Raw genomic sequence first — 16,185 nt, forward strand, 5'->3', positions numbered from 1 at the left:
GTTGTCACCTTACTGGATTTGTAACCCCGGATGGACACTACGAATTTAAAAGAATGCCCTTTGGATTAGCGAACGCACCTGCCACATTTCAAAGAATGATTAATAAAATCCTTGGTAATAGACGATTTGAATATGCCTTAGCTTATTTAGATGACATTTTAATTCCCTCTAGGAATAAAGAGGAGATGTTTAGCCGTTTAGAAGATATTTTAAGTATTTTTAGACAATACGGGCTAACTCTAAAATTAGCCAAATGTAGATTTTTTGATAACAACGTTAGTTACTTGGGGTACGAAATCTCTTCAGAGGGTATCAAGCCCGGAGAAACAAAAGTATTGGCAGTTAAAGAATTTCCCACTCCTAGCAACGTACACGAGATTCGCCAATTCCTTGGCTTAACTGGCTATTTTAGAAAATTTATTAAAGGTTATGGGGAAATAGCTAAACCTCTAACGTCACTATTACGAAAAGACTCGTCTTGGCGTTGGTCAGACATTGAAAACCGAGCATTTCAACTTTTGAGAGATAGTTTAGTAGCTCGACCTATCTTGTCCCTTTATGATCCAAAACTTGAAACTGAAGTTCATACTGACGCCAGTGCGATGGGTATTGGGGGTATTCTAATGCAATGGCAGAGTGATGTTAGAGTATTAAAACCTGTTGCTTATTTTAGTCGACAGACGACTTCGGAAGAAAAGTATCTTCATTCTTACGAATTAGAGACTCTCGCAGTAGTCTGCTCTTTAAAAAAATTTCGTGTGTATCTTTTAGGAACTCATTTTAAGGTATTTACTGATTGCGCAGCCCTTCGAACCACTTTGACCAAAAGAGATCTTGTTCCGAGAATAGCCAGGTGGTGGCTACAAATATCGGAATATTCATTTGAAATTAATTACCGACCCGGTGTACAAATGTCACACGTTGATGCGTTAAGCAGAAACACCAAGCTACCCTCGGAACAAGATGATGAGTCATCAGTAGTCGTGTATACAATAGAAAAAGATAATTGGCTTTTGTCCTTACAACTAGCAGATCCTGAAATATCTAGAATATATAAAATTCTCAAGCCAAGCGATGATCCGGAATGCAGAGACATTCGTCAAAATTATGTAGTTAAAGATCATACAGTTTATAAGAAAATTAACGATAGATTGTGTTTAGTCGTTCCTAAAAACGCTCGATGGCAGATTCTTAGAGCAAATCATGATGAAATAGGCCATTTTGGTTACTCTAAAACACTTGAAAGAATACAACATTCTTATTGGTTTCCAAAGCTCAGGAAATTTGTAAAAAAATATGTTGAAGCCTGTTTAGAGTGCGCATATAATAAAGACAATGCGTCCAAACAGAAAGCGGGTTATATTTATCCTATCGAAAAAGTTCCAGTCCCATTTCATACTATTCATATCGATCACCTTGGACCGTTCGTGAGAAGTAGAAACGGTAATACTCACATTCTTACTATAGTAGATGGGTTCACCAAATATGTATTTGTTAGAGCCGTAAAAGATTTAAAAACTAAAACTACTATTACAGTCTTAGAAAAGATATTTTATGATTTTGGTATTCCAGCCAGAATTATTTCCGATCGTGGTACTAGTTTCACATCAGCAGCCTTTCAAAATTTTTGCATATCTCATGGTATAAAACATGTATTAAATGCAGTCGCTTGTCCCAGAGCTAATGGACAAGCAGAAAGATTTAATCAAACAATTTTAAATTCATTGGCAGCTCAAAATTCGTTAGGTCATGAAAACGACTGGGATAGATTTCTAGGCAAAATACAGTGGGGCATCAATAATACTGTTAACGCCACCACAAAAAAAACTGCTACCGAGGCAATGTTCGGAATTAAACTTCGCGATGTTCTATCAAATAAATTAAATAATGGATTACAGGAAACTTTAAACAACGTACAGGAAACTAGAAATGAAATTTCCACAAATATAGAAAAAGACCAAAATAGTCAAAAATTGAGACATGACAAAAATAGGATTCCTGCAACCCAGTATTCTGTAGGTGATTTGGTTAAAATATCTCGTAACAATTTTGACAACAACAACAAAAGTACGAAACTTATGTCTAAATTCGTTGGCCCGTATAAAATAACCGAAGTATTGGGGAATGATCGCTATAGGATAACTGATGTGCCTGGCTTTAGAAAGAAAGGTAAACCATATTCAACTGCAATAGCTGCTGATAGAATTCGCCCATGGATACATATTAGAACATTAGAGTTGCACGAATCCGATGAATCTAGTTCCGACACTGACAATAAGTCAGATTAAGTGTATGTTGTGACGCCAGGAGGCGACACATGAGTAGGATGGCCGAATGTTATAATTTTGCTACGTTAAATTTGCCAGTTAAAACAATATTGTGTAATGATGATGTATAAGAGCCTTTAACAGACTATACGCGCTGTAAAGAAACCAAATTCAATGTGCCAACCTTTAACGAGTAGCGTTGTCTATGGCCGGAGTCAAAACTGATCTGTAATATATTGATTCGTATATTTAATTCCACGATTTTATTGATATATTAAAATAAAGATAATTGTTAAAAATCTCATATGTTACGAATTAAATAGTTGTGGATTTTTAAACACTGTATTTACGATTATCACTGTAACGAAAGGTAAATAATCTTATTCAAACTGAATGATTAAATTAAAGTTAGATTGTTAATAATTCTGTATAATTTATTATGTAATGATAAGGCCTGTTTTATAATTTATAATATTGTATTTAATATAACTACTTCTACGGAAGTAACCTTCCGTAGAAGTTTCTAGAAATTAAGAATAATAATTATGCTACTCAAAATAACTGAACAACTTTTCATAACGATATTTTTAGGTTTAGACTCTGTCCTTTAGTGAAATTTGTTGTAAAATTAGTATCACAAATACTACTACAAATTGTTCTAGTTTTACATACTTTGTCATTAATTGTAAGAAAAATAGTTGTTGAATTGTATTGTAGATTTTGGGTATAAAAAGCCTAGCGATGTTAGCAGGCGGCATTCCATTACTTAGCTGTCGAAGAGGCTCAACTTATAACAAAATTGGTATCTGTGTACAACCTGTGTAATAATTTAAATAAATAAACTATCTACTGTGTTACTGAAGTCGTTTTCTTATCACTAGTTAATATATTTTATAACAATAAATTTGTTACTGATTTTTTAACATTTCATTTATCTCTCTCTTAGGAGCAAACTCATCTCCTCTAGTATGTCACATTCCTCCTATTTAATTTAATTTTTTTATTTTTTTTACTATTTTTTATATGTGACACGTTAAATTCCTAATTTACGCGGGCGAAGCCGCGCGGGACATCTAGTATTTTATATACTTTTCAGGTTTTATGTATTATTTAGGACACCAAATGTTCCCAAATTTAATATCATTAACGTATCATTTAAGACTAAGGAGAAAATTCAGTTTGAATTCTGGTTTCCACCGATATGATAAACAAGCACCGATTTTTATTTCTGTGCACCGATATGATAAATTTACCCACCAAAATGACTTACTAATCCAGCGATATGATAATATTATCTTCATAATATTATATTTATGTATTTATTTTGATCAAAAAACAGAGTTCTTAAAATAAAATTAAAATATTTTTAAAATGTTTTACAATATTTGATGTAGGGACTTAGAAAAAAAAATAAAGTTTATCATCGTTGTCTTTATTAAAATAAAGTAGATTGTGAAAAGAAAAATTAGGTAAAAACTTTAAATTGCCCAATACATCCTACATCCATTGATTTTTACAATCTTGCGCCATGGTAATTTCTTTGTACTTATAAGTATTTAACGAAATTCCACTAGATCAACCGCTATGATAAAAAATTCACCGATATGGTAAAATTATCAACCGATATGATAAAACGATCCACCGATGTGATAAAACTGTGCGTTGGTCATGATTCCAAACACCGATATTAGATTTAAGACACTGATTTGTTTTTTCTTATAATTTCGGTGTAAATTATCATATCGGTGGCTAAAATGACCACCGATTACACCAATACGAGAGCAGCGACGTGAGAAAAAACGCACTTAGGAAATTATAAAAAATGCGTTATATCTAAGATGAATTTGGTTACAGATATTGAAGCTTAATCACTTACTACATTCATTAAAACCAAACAACAATTTTAAAACTATTCATTACATTAAAAAAATTCAATTACCGATATTATAAAATATTTGTCCGAGAGCATATTTAATGGTATACTTATGTTGTTGGCGGGAATATGCAGCAGCGCTTTGACACAAATCCGTCTTGACTGCGTAGAAGCATCAAGCACACACTAAGGAGTAAATTAAAATTGGGATATGGAGACTGTCCGACTCGTCGATGAAAAGTAATGCTTAATTTTCTTTTATCCAGCGATATGAGAAAAATTCTCAGGACAGGTACATATTTTGTGCCTATAAGTAACTATAATCGTTAATTATATAATAAAATATGGTATATAATAATAGATAAACTAATATTCTATGAAATAATATAAGTTATACCCTTAAATTATTCATATTTGCTAGTATGTCAAGCGTTTTTATTTGTAAAAAGTAGACAGCACCGATTTCATAAAAATAGATCTTTAAGTTATTTATTTCTACCCTTGTAATACTTCTAGGCATATTATATTTTTGCCACAATCCTATTTATAGCTACCCATTGAATACTAAAACAAATAATTTACAACAATATTCCCTTTTTTTAATAGTAATTTCAACGAAGACAAAAAAAGCCGTTTGGGAAATTCACTTTACTACATATCATTTATGTTTATTATCTTGGAAAATAATAATTATTTAAAAAAAATAACGACGGGCCCAAATTACAAGCAATATGTTTTACTTTTAAAATCATAAAATGAAAACCTTATCTTAAAAAAATAGGAAGGTTTTCAGCCTTGCCGCGCAAAAAAGCGGTTTGGGAAATCCAGTCTAATGTAAGCTATAATGGCTACTTAAGTTTGTTTTCAATTTAGAGGTTTAAGGTAAAACTTTAAATAAATATTTCAATAACGCAATCCAGCATCTTATAGTTCAAGTAAAACAACTTTTTAATAGACTAGCTGTCCCGGTGAACTTCGTGTCACTTTAAAACCTTCCCTAGACTTCTACGAATATTTTAAGACTAAAATTAGCTCAATCCGTTCAGCCGTTTTCGAGTTTTAGCGTTACTAACACAATTGAAAATCCATTTTTATATATATAGATGTGAAAATTTGTAATAATATATTGTGTTATGTTACTAAGGTGCAGTCTTGGTGCAGTGTACTCGGCGAATCGAGACGGTACCGGTCATTGACCTGCTGTCAAAAGACTTGTCATATTGCATCATATTCTATGTAAACCGCGGTCCGCGATTTACAATGAAGAGTCAGATGTTCCTACGCTAAAGCTAAGTACTCCGACTCGAAGGATATGACATATTTGCCATAATTATTTAATTTTCGAGCCATCAGTTTTGGCGGTCCACACGGTGGTTATTGCTCGATTTGGAGTAAAACTATCGAGCAAAACCATATGTGAGTACTTAGCATTAGGCTATCCACCACTTAACTTGACAGGTAAAGTATGGACAATCTGTCAAAAAAGTCGTGAATAGCCTATTAGGCACTTTATCAGAAAGTGGTGAAACAGGCCCTAAGTAGGGCGATATCGTATTTTGTATAGTCGATGTAAACAGCTGATAATGAAGCATATCAATTCGAACTGATAAAAAGTTTTCGACCAAGAGCTGACGACCAAATCGGTCATGTGGCTTCAGCTGTATTAAAACTCCGTTAGCTACTCCCCTGTACAACCTTTTCAATCTGCGTATACTGGCAGGCCGTGGGCGGTGGGTGTGGTTGTAGTGGAGTGGGAAAAAATGGAAAAATGTATGTTCAGCCACTTTAATTTTTTTCCAAACACTTGTAGTTCATGGAATTGGTACATTTTGGTTTGCATCAAATGGGGTAGTTCTGTTTTTTTTATATGTTGTATGTAATGTGGCGGTAATGACAAATATAAAATTTCCACCTCGAAATCCTTCCGGAACATTGTAAAACTCATGAGAAACCATTAAATTTTTGAGCAGCTGTTTTCAGTTTATGCCATATTTTACCACCAAGGACCTGTTTAATGGTAGAAGTCACTAGAAAATATTTTAATGTAGACTAAATTTGCAACAAAATGATAATAGTTGGGTCTCCATACACTGAACAGTTTCAAAGATACAGTAGTTCAAACGTTTGCAAAATTTCCAAAAAAAAAAAAACAAAATTCACTACGTCGTATGTAGAATTGTAGAAGACATGGAGATGGCTGTGGTCACTATTAGCAGGTCAGCATCCTCCTGTGCTTATACAATACAATACAATACAAAAACACTATGTTGCACACCAAAGAAAATACAAAATTAAACAATTTTACAAAAACAACATGTATGACGATGCACAAAAGGTAAACTTATTGCTAATAAGTAAACTAACTTATTAGCAATAAGTTTACCTTATTAGTACTTACTAAAAAATAAGTAAAAAAAAGTAGCTAACTAATAAGCAATCTCTTCCAGTTAAATTTTTGTTTACCGAATTTTCTTAAAAGATAGACATGTGCTATCACAGACCTTTTTTAGACCATTAAAGAGGAATAATTCTTCCATACATATAATTTTTTGGGCATCTTATTTTATTTTTGTTTATTGGGGTCTCCAAACAGTCTTACATAAATATTAGTAAAGTAAAGTATGCAATTATAATATTTACTAAATGTAGACCCAACGGCGGTGACCACAGATGAATAATTTAGTGTAGGAAAAAATAGAGATCAGAGATCTTGGACCGTTTTTGCAGCACACGCAACGGAAGCTCACAAAGATGAATCATTTTCCCCACTTTTTCCCACATTTACCTCTGTTTCTTCGCTCCTAAAAGTCACAACGTGATGTTATTATAGTCTACGGCCTTCCTCCATAAATGGCATATCTAAAACTGAAAGAATTTATCAAATCGGACCAGTAGTTCCTGAGATTAGCGCGATCAAATAAGCCCTTTCAAATAATTTCCCCCAGTTTTTTCCACATTTTCCTGTATTTCTTCGCTCCTTTTAGTCTTAGCGTGATAACATATATATATTAAAATATATTGTAGTGATTTCTACCATTAAACAGGTGGTAAAGATTGGTAAAAACTGAAAACTGATCAAAAATATTTTAATGGTTTCTCATGAATTTTACAATGTTCCGGAATGATTTCGAGGTGGATAAATTATATTTGTCATTACCACCTCATTACATACAACATATAAAATAAAACCGGCCAAGTGCGAGTTGGACTCGCCCATGAAGGGTTCCGCAGCAGCAATAAGGCTATATTTTATCACGCTAAGACTAATAGGAGCGAAGAAATAGAGGAAAATGTGGAAAAAACGAGGGAAATTATTTGAAAGTGCTTATCTCACGAACTGCTGGAGCAATTTTTCTGTTATTTGGCACAGATAAGAAGTAGACCACGTAAAGGATTATAGACAATGTTTTGTGGACTAATTTGTCTGTGAAATATCTAATTTACGCGGGCGAAGCCGCGCGGAACGTCTATCTATAATAATCTGTGTCTTTTTAGGCCAATTTTATTCTTAAATATTCTAAATACTTTAAATTAAAAAGGCCGATGACCGCTACCGCCTCTATTCACTGAGTACACTTAGTCTGAAATCGAAAGTCTAATTGCATCAAAATGCATAGGTACTTCCTTCTTAAAAATGGTTTTATTTTGTTCCAAGTGGAATGTGTTTCTGATTTCCATGTGATTCTTTTTCTGATAGTAGTAGAAAATAATAAACACAATATACATTTCTTCAAGTTTTCTGTACTACGAATAACAAAACATTACAACAATAAACTTATTTATCCAACTTAACAAGTTTTATACTAAGATCCCACAAATCTCTTGCCAGTTCCTTATCAAAGACTTTTTTGTGAGGTCGTTTCAGTTGACAGTCTCTAAAGTAACAACCACTAATATTTTCAACCTGTGGAGATACAGCTAAGTGTATAGATGTTTGTGCAGTGTGTCTCGGAGTTTTGTAAATTCCTTTGAGCAACACATAGAGTGTTCTTGCAATCCACATGGTGTTGATATTTGTCTTGGCACTTCCTGGGTGCAGAAAATTTGCAGTGACACCACTTCCTTCAAGGCGGCGACTGAGTTCCATAGTTATTAGAGCAACACACAATTTGGCATCACTGTATGTAAAATAAAAAGACAAGAAACCAGTATGTCCTTTGTTGATATCTTTCAAATCTACAGTTCCATGTTGATATGATTTAGATGAGACGTTTACTATTCTGCTTGGCGCTGTTTTCTTAAGCAGTGGGAGAAGTAACATCGTTAATAAAAACGGTCCAAAATAGTTTATCTGCATACCTAATAAAAGTCCATCCTTTGACTTTTTATTGCCAGTAAATAGTGCTCCTGCATTATTGATTAGGACATCCAATCGTTTTTCAGTGGACAAAATATGATTAGCGACAGATCTCACAGAATCGAGACTGGCGAGGTCCAAGTAGATGAAGTGAACGTCGGTGTTCCCGGAGCGCGCCACAATAGTGTCTCTGACACTGTCGCCGTGCCGCTCGTTGCTGGCTATGAGGACACGGGCTCCTCTCTCCGCGAGGTCCGCGGCTGTCTCATATCCGATGCCGGAAGTACCACCGGTCACCAACACCACTTTGCCGACCAAGTGACGGCTACTGACGCACATGCCTGCAGTGACTTTAAGGTACCAACAAAAAGCCAAAAGTAACAAAATCATTACGACTACAGTTAAAAATAAAGATAACCACATTTTGTTGACACGTTTATAATTAACAAATTTTAAACACAATAGGTACTTACTAGCAAGTGTATTTTTATCTACTGATATTCATAAGCAATTTTATGATAATACTACATTACAATTTAAACATTTACTTAAATAGGTATGTACTGTATTGAATTGACTGATAAAGTAGGATTTTGCGTTTTAAAGTTAGTTAAATGGCAATTTTTGACTATCTTTAAAATTACATTTACACCGTCAGCACACAAACACCACAAACCACAAATGAACAATACTCGTAGTACGAGATGTAGACGCGTGAGACCATTCAAACAACACATTAAACGATTTTTCAAGGCTAAAGACGATATAAATACTCCTATTATTAGTTCCCACACTGATTTCGCTGTTTGTATCCGTTTTCTTTGAAACTAAGGGTCAATTCAGACCGCAACGTGACGCGGAGATGCATTTCTAAATACTAGAGATCGCCCCATGTTTGAAATTCGACCTTAGTTTCAACGACATTAGGACTACTACCTATATTTTGTAAAAAAAATATTGACTTTATCATAATTTTTTGAACTCTTGTCCCAGAGGGACTCAGCTGATCTCAGACTGGCCGTGTAAGCATTGTCTAATAAGGTTTTCGGCATCTGAACTGCCCCAGGGCAGCCAAATAAAACATTACACACACTACAACACACACACTAGGAAAAATTACAGATTTTTGAGTGACAAGCCTGTACATACGAATTATACTCTTTTATTCATGGTTGAAGCACGTTAAAGTCTTTTGCCAACAAGGTGACAAATTGAAAATTGATTATAGTTTTTTTTTATTCAATCGATACCATTATAGCGTTTTCGGCATCTGAACTGCCCCAGGGCAGGGTGGGCCGACAGGATACGGAAACATTCGAAGTTTAAATTAAGGACATAAACTACGTACGCGTTGCGGTCTGAATTGACCCTTAGGGCCAAACCAGATCGCAACGCGACGCGTAGATGCATTTCTAAATTTGTACTGAATTGACAGATTTCAATAACTTGAGACGTCTTGCAAATCTGTCATATCCATACATCTATATATTTTATTAATACGTGAGCCAAAAACTTTGTATCCCTTTTGACGAAAAATGGGGAAACGTAGGATGTATGAAATTTTGCACAGTTATAGTTTACATGGTGAAGGAGTGTGTGGCGGTACCCACAATTCGCCTAACATTCCTGCATAGCGGTATCGAAATTTTCTGAGCGCGTCGGTATATATACGACAGCTGAATTGTCATCACGTGGGCTCCGGCCTGACCGACCATAACACCTCGCTCGGTCGGAAGATCTTCCTTTGTGGTTGCCACGCGTATCCCACATTGGTGACCCTCGACAGAACACGCCTCCTTCATCATCATCACTCCCCGCCCCTCCGCACCGCGCCAGCCAGCATCGCCACATCGGGTACATCGTCCAATAGCCGCAATGCACCGCGGCCTGGGCGACGACTCCGCATCGGCATCATCGGGCTTTCTCACTACACCGACCGGTCAAGCAAGCAGAGCACATCTCTCCTGGTCAACACGTAGCATCGGCCCCGCACGGCAGCTTATCCGACTCACTGGATCCCGTGCAGCAGCTTACAGTTCCGACTCACTGGGACTCACTGCAACAGTTCCGACTCAATGGGACTCACTGGCACTGGGCGACTCAAGCGACAAGACTTCAAGATTCGACCTCCGGTCTTCGGGGGGGAGTGATGTGGCGGTACCCACAATTCGCCTAACATTCCTGCATAGCGGTATCGAAATTTTCTGAGCGCGTCGGTATATATACGACAGCTGAATTGTCATCACGTGGGCTCCGGCCTGACCGACCATAACACCTCGCTCGGTCGGAAGATCTTCCTTTGTGGTTGCCACGCGTATCCCACAAGTGCATCGAGCTAATATTATTTTGAAATTATGCTTTTATCATACATTTTTTAACAAATAAAACATTACACAGATTTGATAGATTTCAATTGCGTCAGACGTCTTGCGAATCTGTCAAATCCATTATATTAATTTAGAAATACATCTACGCGTCGCTTTGCGGTTTGAATCAACTCTACGTACGCAGGAGTTATTTTCTGACCAACGGACACTCTTTGTTCCTTTGCTGTCACTGCTTAGTTGGGTGGATAGTCTGACAGGGCCTTTTCTCATTCTTATTTTATTTCAAGTGATCTATCTGCATTGTCTTAATCGAAAGTAAACGATATTTTTGTTGGTTTCACCGAGGGAATCGTATTTACGATCTCTCGACTCTGAAGTCTATAGTCAAGAGTCAACTGCTACCAAATAATAATAAGCACACCTTTTACCGATCAGCGAGAAACTAAACGATTTTATGTAGGCACTATCCTAAATAATGTACTTACGTAAGAGAAAGGCGCATTTATATAAGATCCTTCTTAACTGTTACATGATAGTAATTCTACAAGGTTAAAAATATCAACTGAATATTCCTCTTTAATAAACATCTAGATTTAGCCTTTTATTAGCTTACAACCTTGGGGCACCGAGATTATTTCATCACCCCGTACTATACTGTAGGTTATGACTTATGACGAATTAAAAAGTAAGCCCTTACTCCGAGACGAGTAATCTTTATGCCTGTTTCCTTTTTTGTTTTGTGGTTTGAGCGTAAACAATTAAAGATAGACATACTCTCGCATTTATAAGCATGAATAATGAATTTTTAAGATTTTTTGTCTCTAGAAATAAATTTAATTTGTGCGTAACCTAAATTATATTGTTTACTTTTAACATAGTATCATACGACGTCGTTAAACCAGTTAGTATGCGTCATTTTAGCAATAAAAATTCAAACGATGTTTTTATTTATATTTAATCTCACTTACAAGTTCTTCAGTAACATTCCACAAATCTCGTGCTAAATCCATATTCCTGGCATTTGCACTAGGTTCTTTCATTTTGCAATATTCAAAGTAGCATCCGCTAATATTTTCGACTTCAGGAGACACAGCCAAATAAATAGCAGTTTGTGCAGCTTCTCTTGGAGTTTTGGTAAATACGTTGAATAATTTGTAAAAAACTTTTATAAAAGATCCGTCTAGAATGTTAGTTGTGACGCAGCCCGGATGAAGGAAATTAGCAGTAACACCAGTACCTTGAAGTCGACGACCCAGTTCCACAGTCATGAGTGCAACGCACAGCTTCGAATTACAGTATGTTAAATATGTTGAGAAAGTTTCATTCAGCCTTTCCAAATTTATACGCCCATATTTGTATGAAATCGATGAAACGTTTATTATCCTGCTCGGCGCTGATTTGGTCATTAATGGTAAAAGTAAATTTGTTAACACGAATGGTCCAAAATAGTTAATCTGCATTCCGATTAAAAGCCCATCTCCTGTATTTATATTCTGAGTCACTAAAACTCCTGCGTTGTTAATGAGAACATCCAAGCGTTTCTCTGTAGATAATATCTCATTAGCAACAGATCTCACAGAATCGAGACTGGCGAGGTCCAAGTAGATGAAGTGTACGTCGGTGTTCCCGGAGCGCGCCACAATAGTGTCTCTAACACTGTCACCGTGCCGCTCGTTGCTGGCTATGAGGACACGGGCCCCTCTCTCCGCGAGGTCCGCGGCTGTCTCATATCCGATGCCGGAAGTACCGCCGGTCACCAACACCACTTTGCCGACCAAGTGACGTCTACTGACGCACACACCGGTAGTAGCTTTTACGTAAATATAAAAAGACAGTACAGATAAGATGAGAAAAAATACTACTAAAATAAGAGCTAACATAGTGGGAACGTCTGCACAACAGAGTTGTTTCACAGCAAGTAGCGAGAATAGTATGCGAGCATTGCTTACTACAATTAAAGAAGTATGTATATTGTATTGTATACTAAGATAATTATTAAGTATTTAAGCAGACGATTCTTATAGTTTAATGTTTTTCCTACTTTAAACCAAAAAAGATGAAATATGATTTAATTTTAACTTGTGAAACCAACAAAGGACTTTATAATAATTTTACGCTTACGTCGTGGCTAGGTGCTATTTTTACACAAACAGGTCTTATGAAGACCTTTAGCCAAAACGTTTTCTTTATGGCTTCTTTATAGAATCGACAATCAAAAATGTATGTTAATTGACATGAGCTTTCTTTATACTTAATAAGGTTGACATTCGAATGATTCGATGTCCCTTGTCAATAATAATAATTTAATAATTATACATTTTGATCGGCGATGATTCTACGGGGTGTAAAAAAACAAAGTGATATAATGTGTATGAATTGTGACCCCTATACAGATAATAGAGTTTACTGTGAGTGTAGCTACGCTGTAAGAGTATTTAACTATAATCTTTAACCAGAATCAGTGCGTTCTACGGATGACATAGAGAGCCGAAACGTGGACACTCACCGCAGGGCTAGTGAATTAGCTAAAAGTTCAAGGTAAGGGCAAAGTCCAAGGTTTCTCCTGCGGATGAAATTCGTTGACACCAAAACAAGAGTTACTGATATTGCTTAAAGAATTAGCACGCTAAAGTGGGAGTGGGCTGATTATGTCTACAGAGACGATTAAGCAGACAAGTCTTGGAGTGAAGATGTCGATTAGGCAAACGTAGCGTCGGACGTAGTTAGATGGAGCGATGATTTGAAGGTGGCGTGTAGCGGATGGATCAAGGCTGCTCTGTTTGGCGCTCGTTGGGGGGGCCTTTGCAATTAGGTCGAGGAATTATTATTCTCAAAAATGTAAAAGTCACTAGATGCAAGCAATGAATTGAAATGTATATAATAATAATATTACAATTATAACAATTAATTGAAATATAAATATAATAATTGCAGTAGGACTAAACTTACTACACGTGTAAGTATTGTGTGCGGTCATCGACGTGTTTTTCTGGTTTAAGTACATACAAAAAATATTTTTTAGATACGAAAATAAAATAAACATTTATCCTTTTGGCATTCTTTAATATTTTTATTCACACTAATAAGTAAAGTAAATAAAAAAGAGTGGTGCCACTCGAGGACTGCCGCGGTAAAGATATTGTATATTATATTATACAATTCGCATACGTCTAGTAGCACGCACACAAACACCGTGCCGAAGTCTACCGAACTGAAACGCCGCTTCGCTGTGCCAGTGTTAGGTTTTCGTTACGGAATTTCTTGATTCTGTCGCCGCACTCAATGTCCGCGATAAAAGCTAAGCAATAGCATAAAAACTATCTTTGTATGATAATATTTATTATCGAACAACAATCACAAATTATGAAAATGTTTTAAGGTCAGCTTAAGAGTCCGTATACGAAATTTTGCTGATTTCGTTGATTAACAGACGTGATTCAACAGTTAAAATACAGTATTTCTATAAATTTTAATGCACAACATGTAAGATCATTTCAATTATAATCTAATGTTGGAGCTAGATTTTTGTTTTTTTAAGTATTTTTAAATAATCCAACTCAAACCCGCGACAGTTTTGTGATTTTTGCTGTAAAAGGTTTAGAATATCACCTGTTTATGGATTGTATTGACGTCTTAACGGTATGAAAAAAATACAATATACTGTAAAGAAAGTCGTCTATACAATGTTGGAATTACTTTTACCACTTTAATATGAAATAGTTGAGTAAAAAAATATGTAACTCGGCAAAATTTTAGAGAAAATGGGCAAAGAATTGCTGTTAATTTCGGCAACTTGGAGCTGTAATTCATAAAAAGAAAACGACAGAAATAATCTATAGATAAAATTCTATCCAATTCGAGAAAAAAGAAAAAAAAAAGAAAAGCAAATTGTGCCAAAAAACACGATTCAAAACAACCTAAATCTCACATTAGCCTTGCGGCGAGTAATATAATGTGAGATTTAGGTTGTTTTGAATCGTGTTTTTTGGCACAATTTGTTTTTGTTTCTTTTTTCTCGAATTGGATAGAATTTTATCTATATAGATTATTTCTGTCGTTTTCTTCAAAATTTCGGCAAAATTTCGTATACGGACTCTTAATCATGACACGTATTTAGTTTATTGATAAGGAAGCAGTCATTAGTGCATTTGGACTTTTAGTGAGTATTTCTTCTGTCGCATTCCATAGAGCGCTAGCTAGATCCTTATCACGTGCTTTTATACAAATATTCTTCACTTTACAGTCTCCAAAGTAACAGCCACTAATGAGGTCCACTTCTGCCGATACCGCTAAATGAATAGTGGTTTGTGCTGCTTGTCGTGTAGTTTTGATAAACGGGTTAATTATTAGAACCATGATTTTAGCAAATGTTGTATTTAAAATGTTGGTAAACACACAACCTGGGTGAAGAAAATTGGTTGTGACACCAGTGCCCTGAAGCCGACGAGCCAGTTCCACAGTCATGAGAGCAACACACAGTTTTGAATCAAAGTATGTGAGATAAGAAGAAAAGCAACCACTTCTCACCGTATTGAGATTGTCCAAGTCCACATGTCCATATTTATATGCAACAGATGCGACATTTACTATTCTACTTCTCGGTGTACTACTTATTAGTGGGAGAAGTAAATTTGTCAACAGAAATGGCCCATAATAGTTGACTTGCATTCCGATTGGAAATCCATCTTCTGACTTCTGGTTTTTAACATCGATCATGCCTGCATTATTTATCAGAACGTCCAGACGTTTTTCTATTGCTATTATGTCAGTAGCAACAGATCTCACAGAATCGAGACTGGCGAGGTCCAAGTAGATGAAGTGTACGTCGGTGTTCCCGGAGCGCGCCACAATAGTGTCTCTGACACTGTCGCCGTGCCGCTCGTTGCTGGCTATGATGACACGGGCCCCTCTCTCCGCGAGGTCCGCGGCTGTCTCATATCCGATGCCGGAAGTACCGCCGGTCACCAACACCACTTTGCCGACCAAGTGACGGCTACTGACGCACACACCTGTAGTAGCTTTCACGTAAATATAAAAAGACAGTACAGATAAAAGTAGACAAAATACTACTAAAATAGGTGCTAACATTGTATGAACGTCTGCAAAGCCGGGTTTTTTAACAGCGAGTAGCAAGAACAGCTGTAAGACCATGCTTGCTATGTATGAAACCAGTTTAAGACAAGTTAAGAAATAATATTATGCATACTAAGATTCTAGTTATTAACTCGCCACTGTTAAATATGTCGTTGAGATCAGTAAATCACGCTAGGACCTTTCCAATCTTATCTACAATAGTTCCACGTTCCCACACAAACTTATTATTATTTATATGCTATTTGAAAAGTATCTCATCTCCTGGCTCAAAATTCCCATCTCTCCTACTTCCTTCTGTATCACTCTGCTGGCACTGCTTTTTATTTA

General features: G+C 36.0%; 1 protein-coding gene across 1 annotated transcript; it reads right to left on the minus strand.

Moving 5' to 3' along the window:
- Window positions 1–7,915: 7,915 nt before the first annotated feature.
- Window positions 7,916–8,817, minus strand: LOC121727145 (retinol dehydrogenase 14-like). The gene has a single exon (XM_042114824.1). The coding sequence runs from the start codon at window positions 8,774–8,776 to the stop codon at window positions 7,916–7,918; it is 861 nt and encodes a 286-aa protein (XP_041970758.1). The 5' UTR covers window positions 8,777–8,817.
- Between the last annotated feature and the right edge of the window lie 7,368 nt (window positions 8,818–16,185).

The sequence above is a fragment of the Aricia agestis genome, chromosome 5 (assembly GCF_905147365.1).
Source record: "Aricia agestis chromosome 5, ilAriAges1.1, whole genome shotgun sequence".
Classification (NCBI taxonomy): Eukaryota; Metazoa; Arthropoda; class Insecta; order Lepidoptera; family Lycaenidae; genus Aricia; species Aricia agestis.

Coding starts and splice junctions, on each gene's coding strand:
- LOC121727145 (XM_042114824.1), bottom strand. CDS start 8,776: ATGTGCGTCAGTAGCCGTCACTTGGTCGGCAAAGTGGTGTTGGTGACC.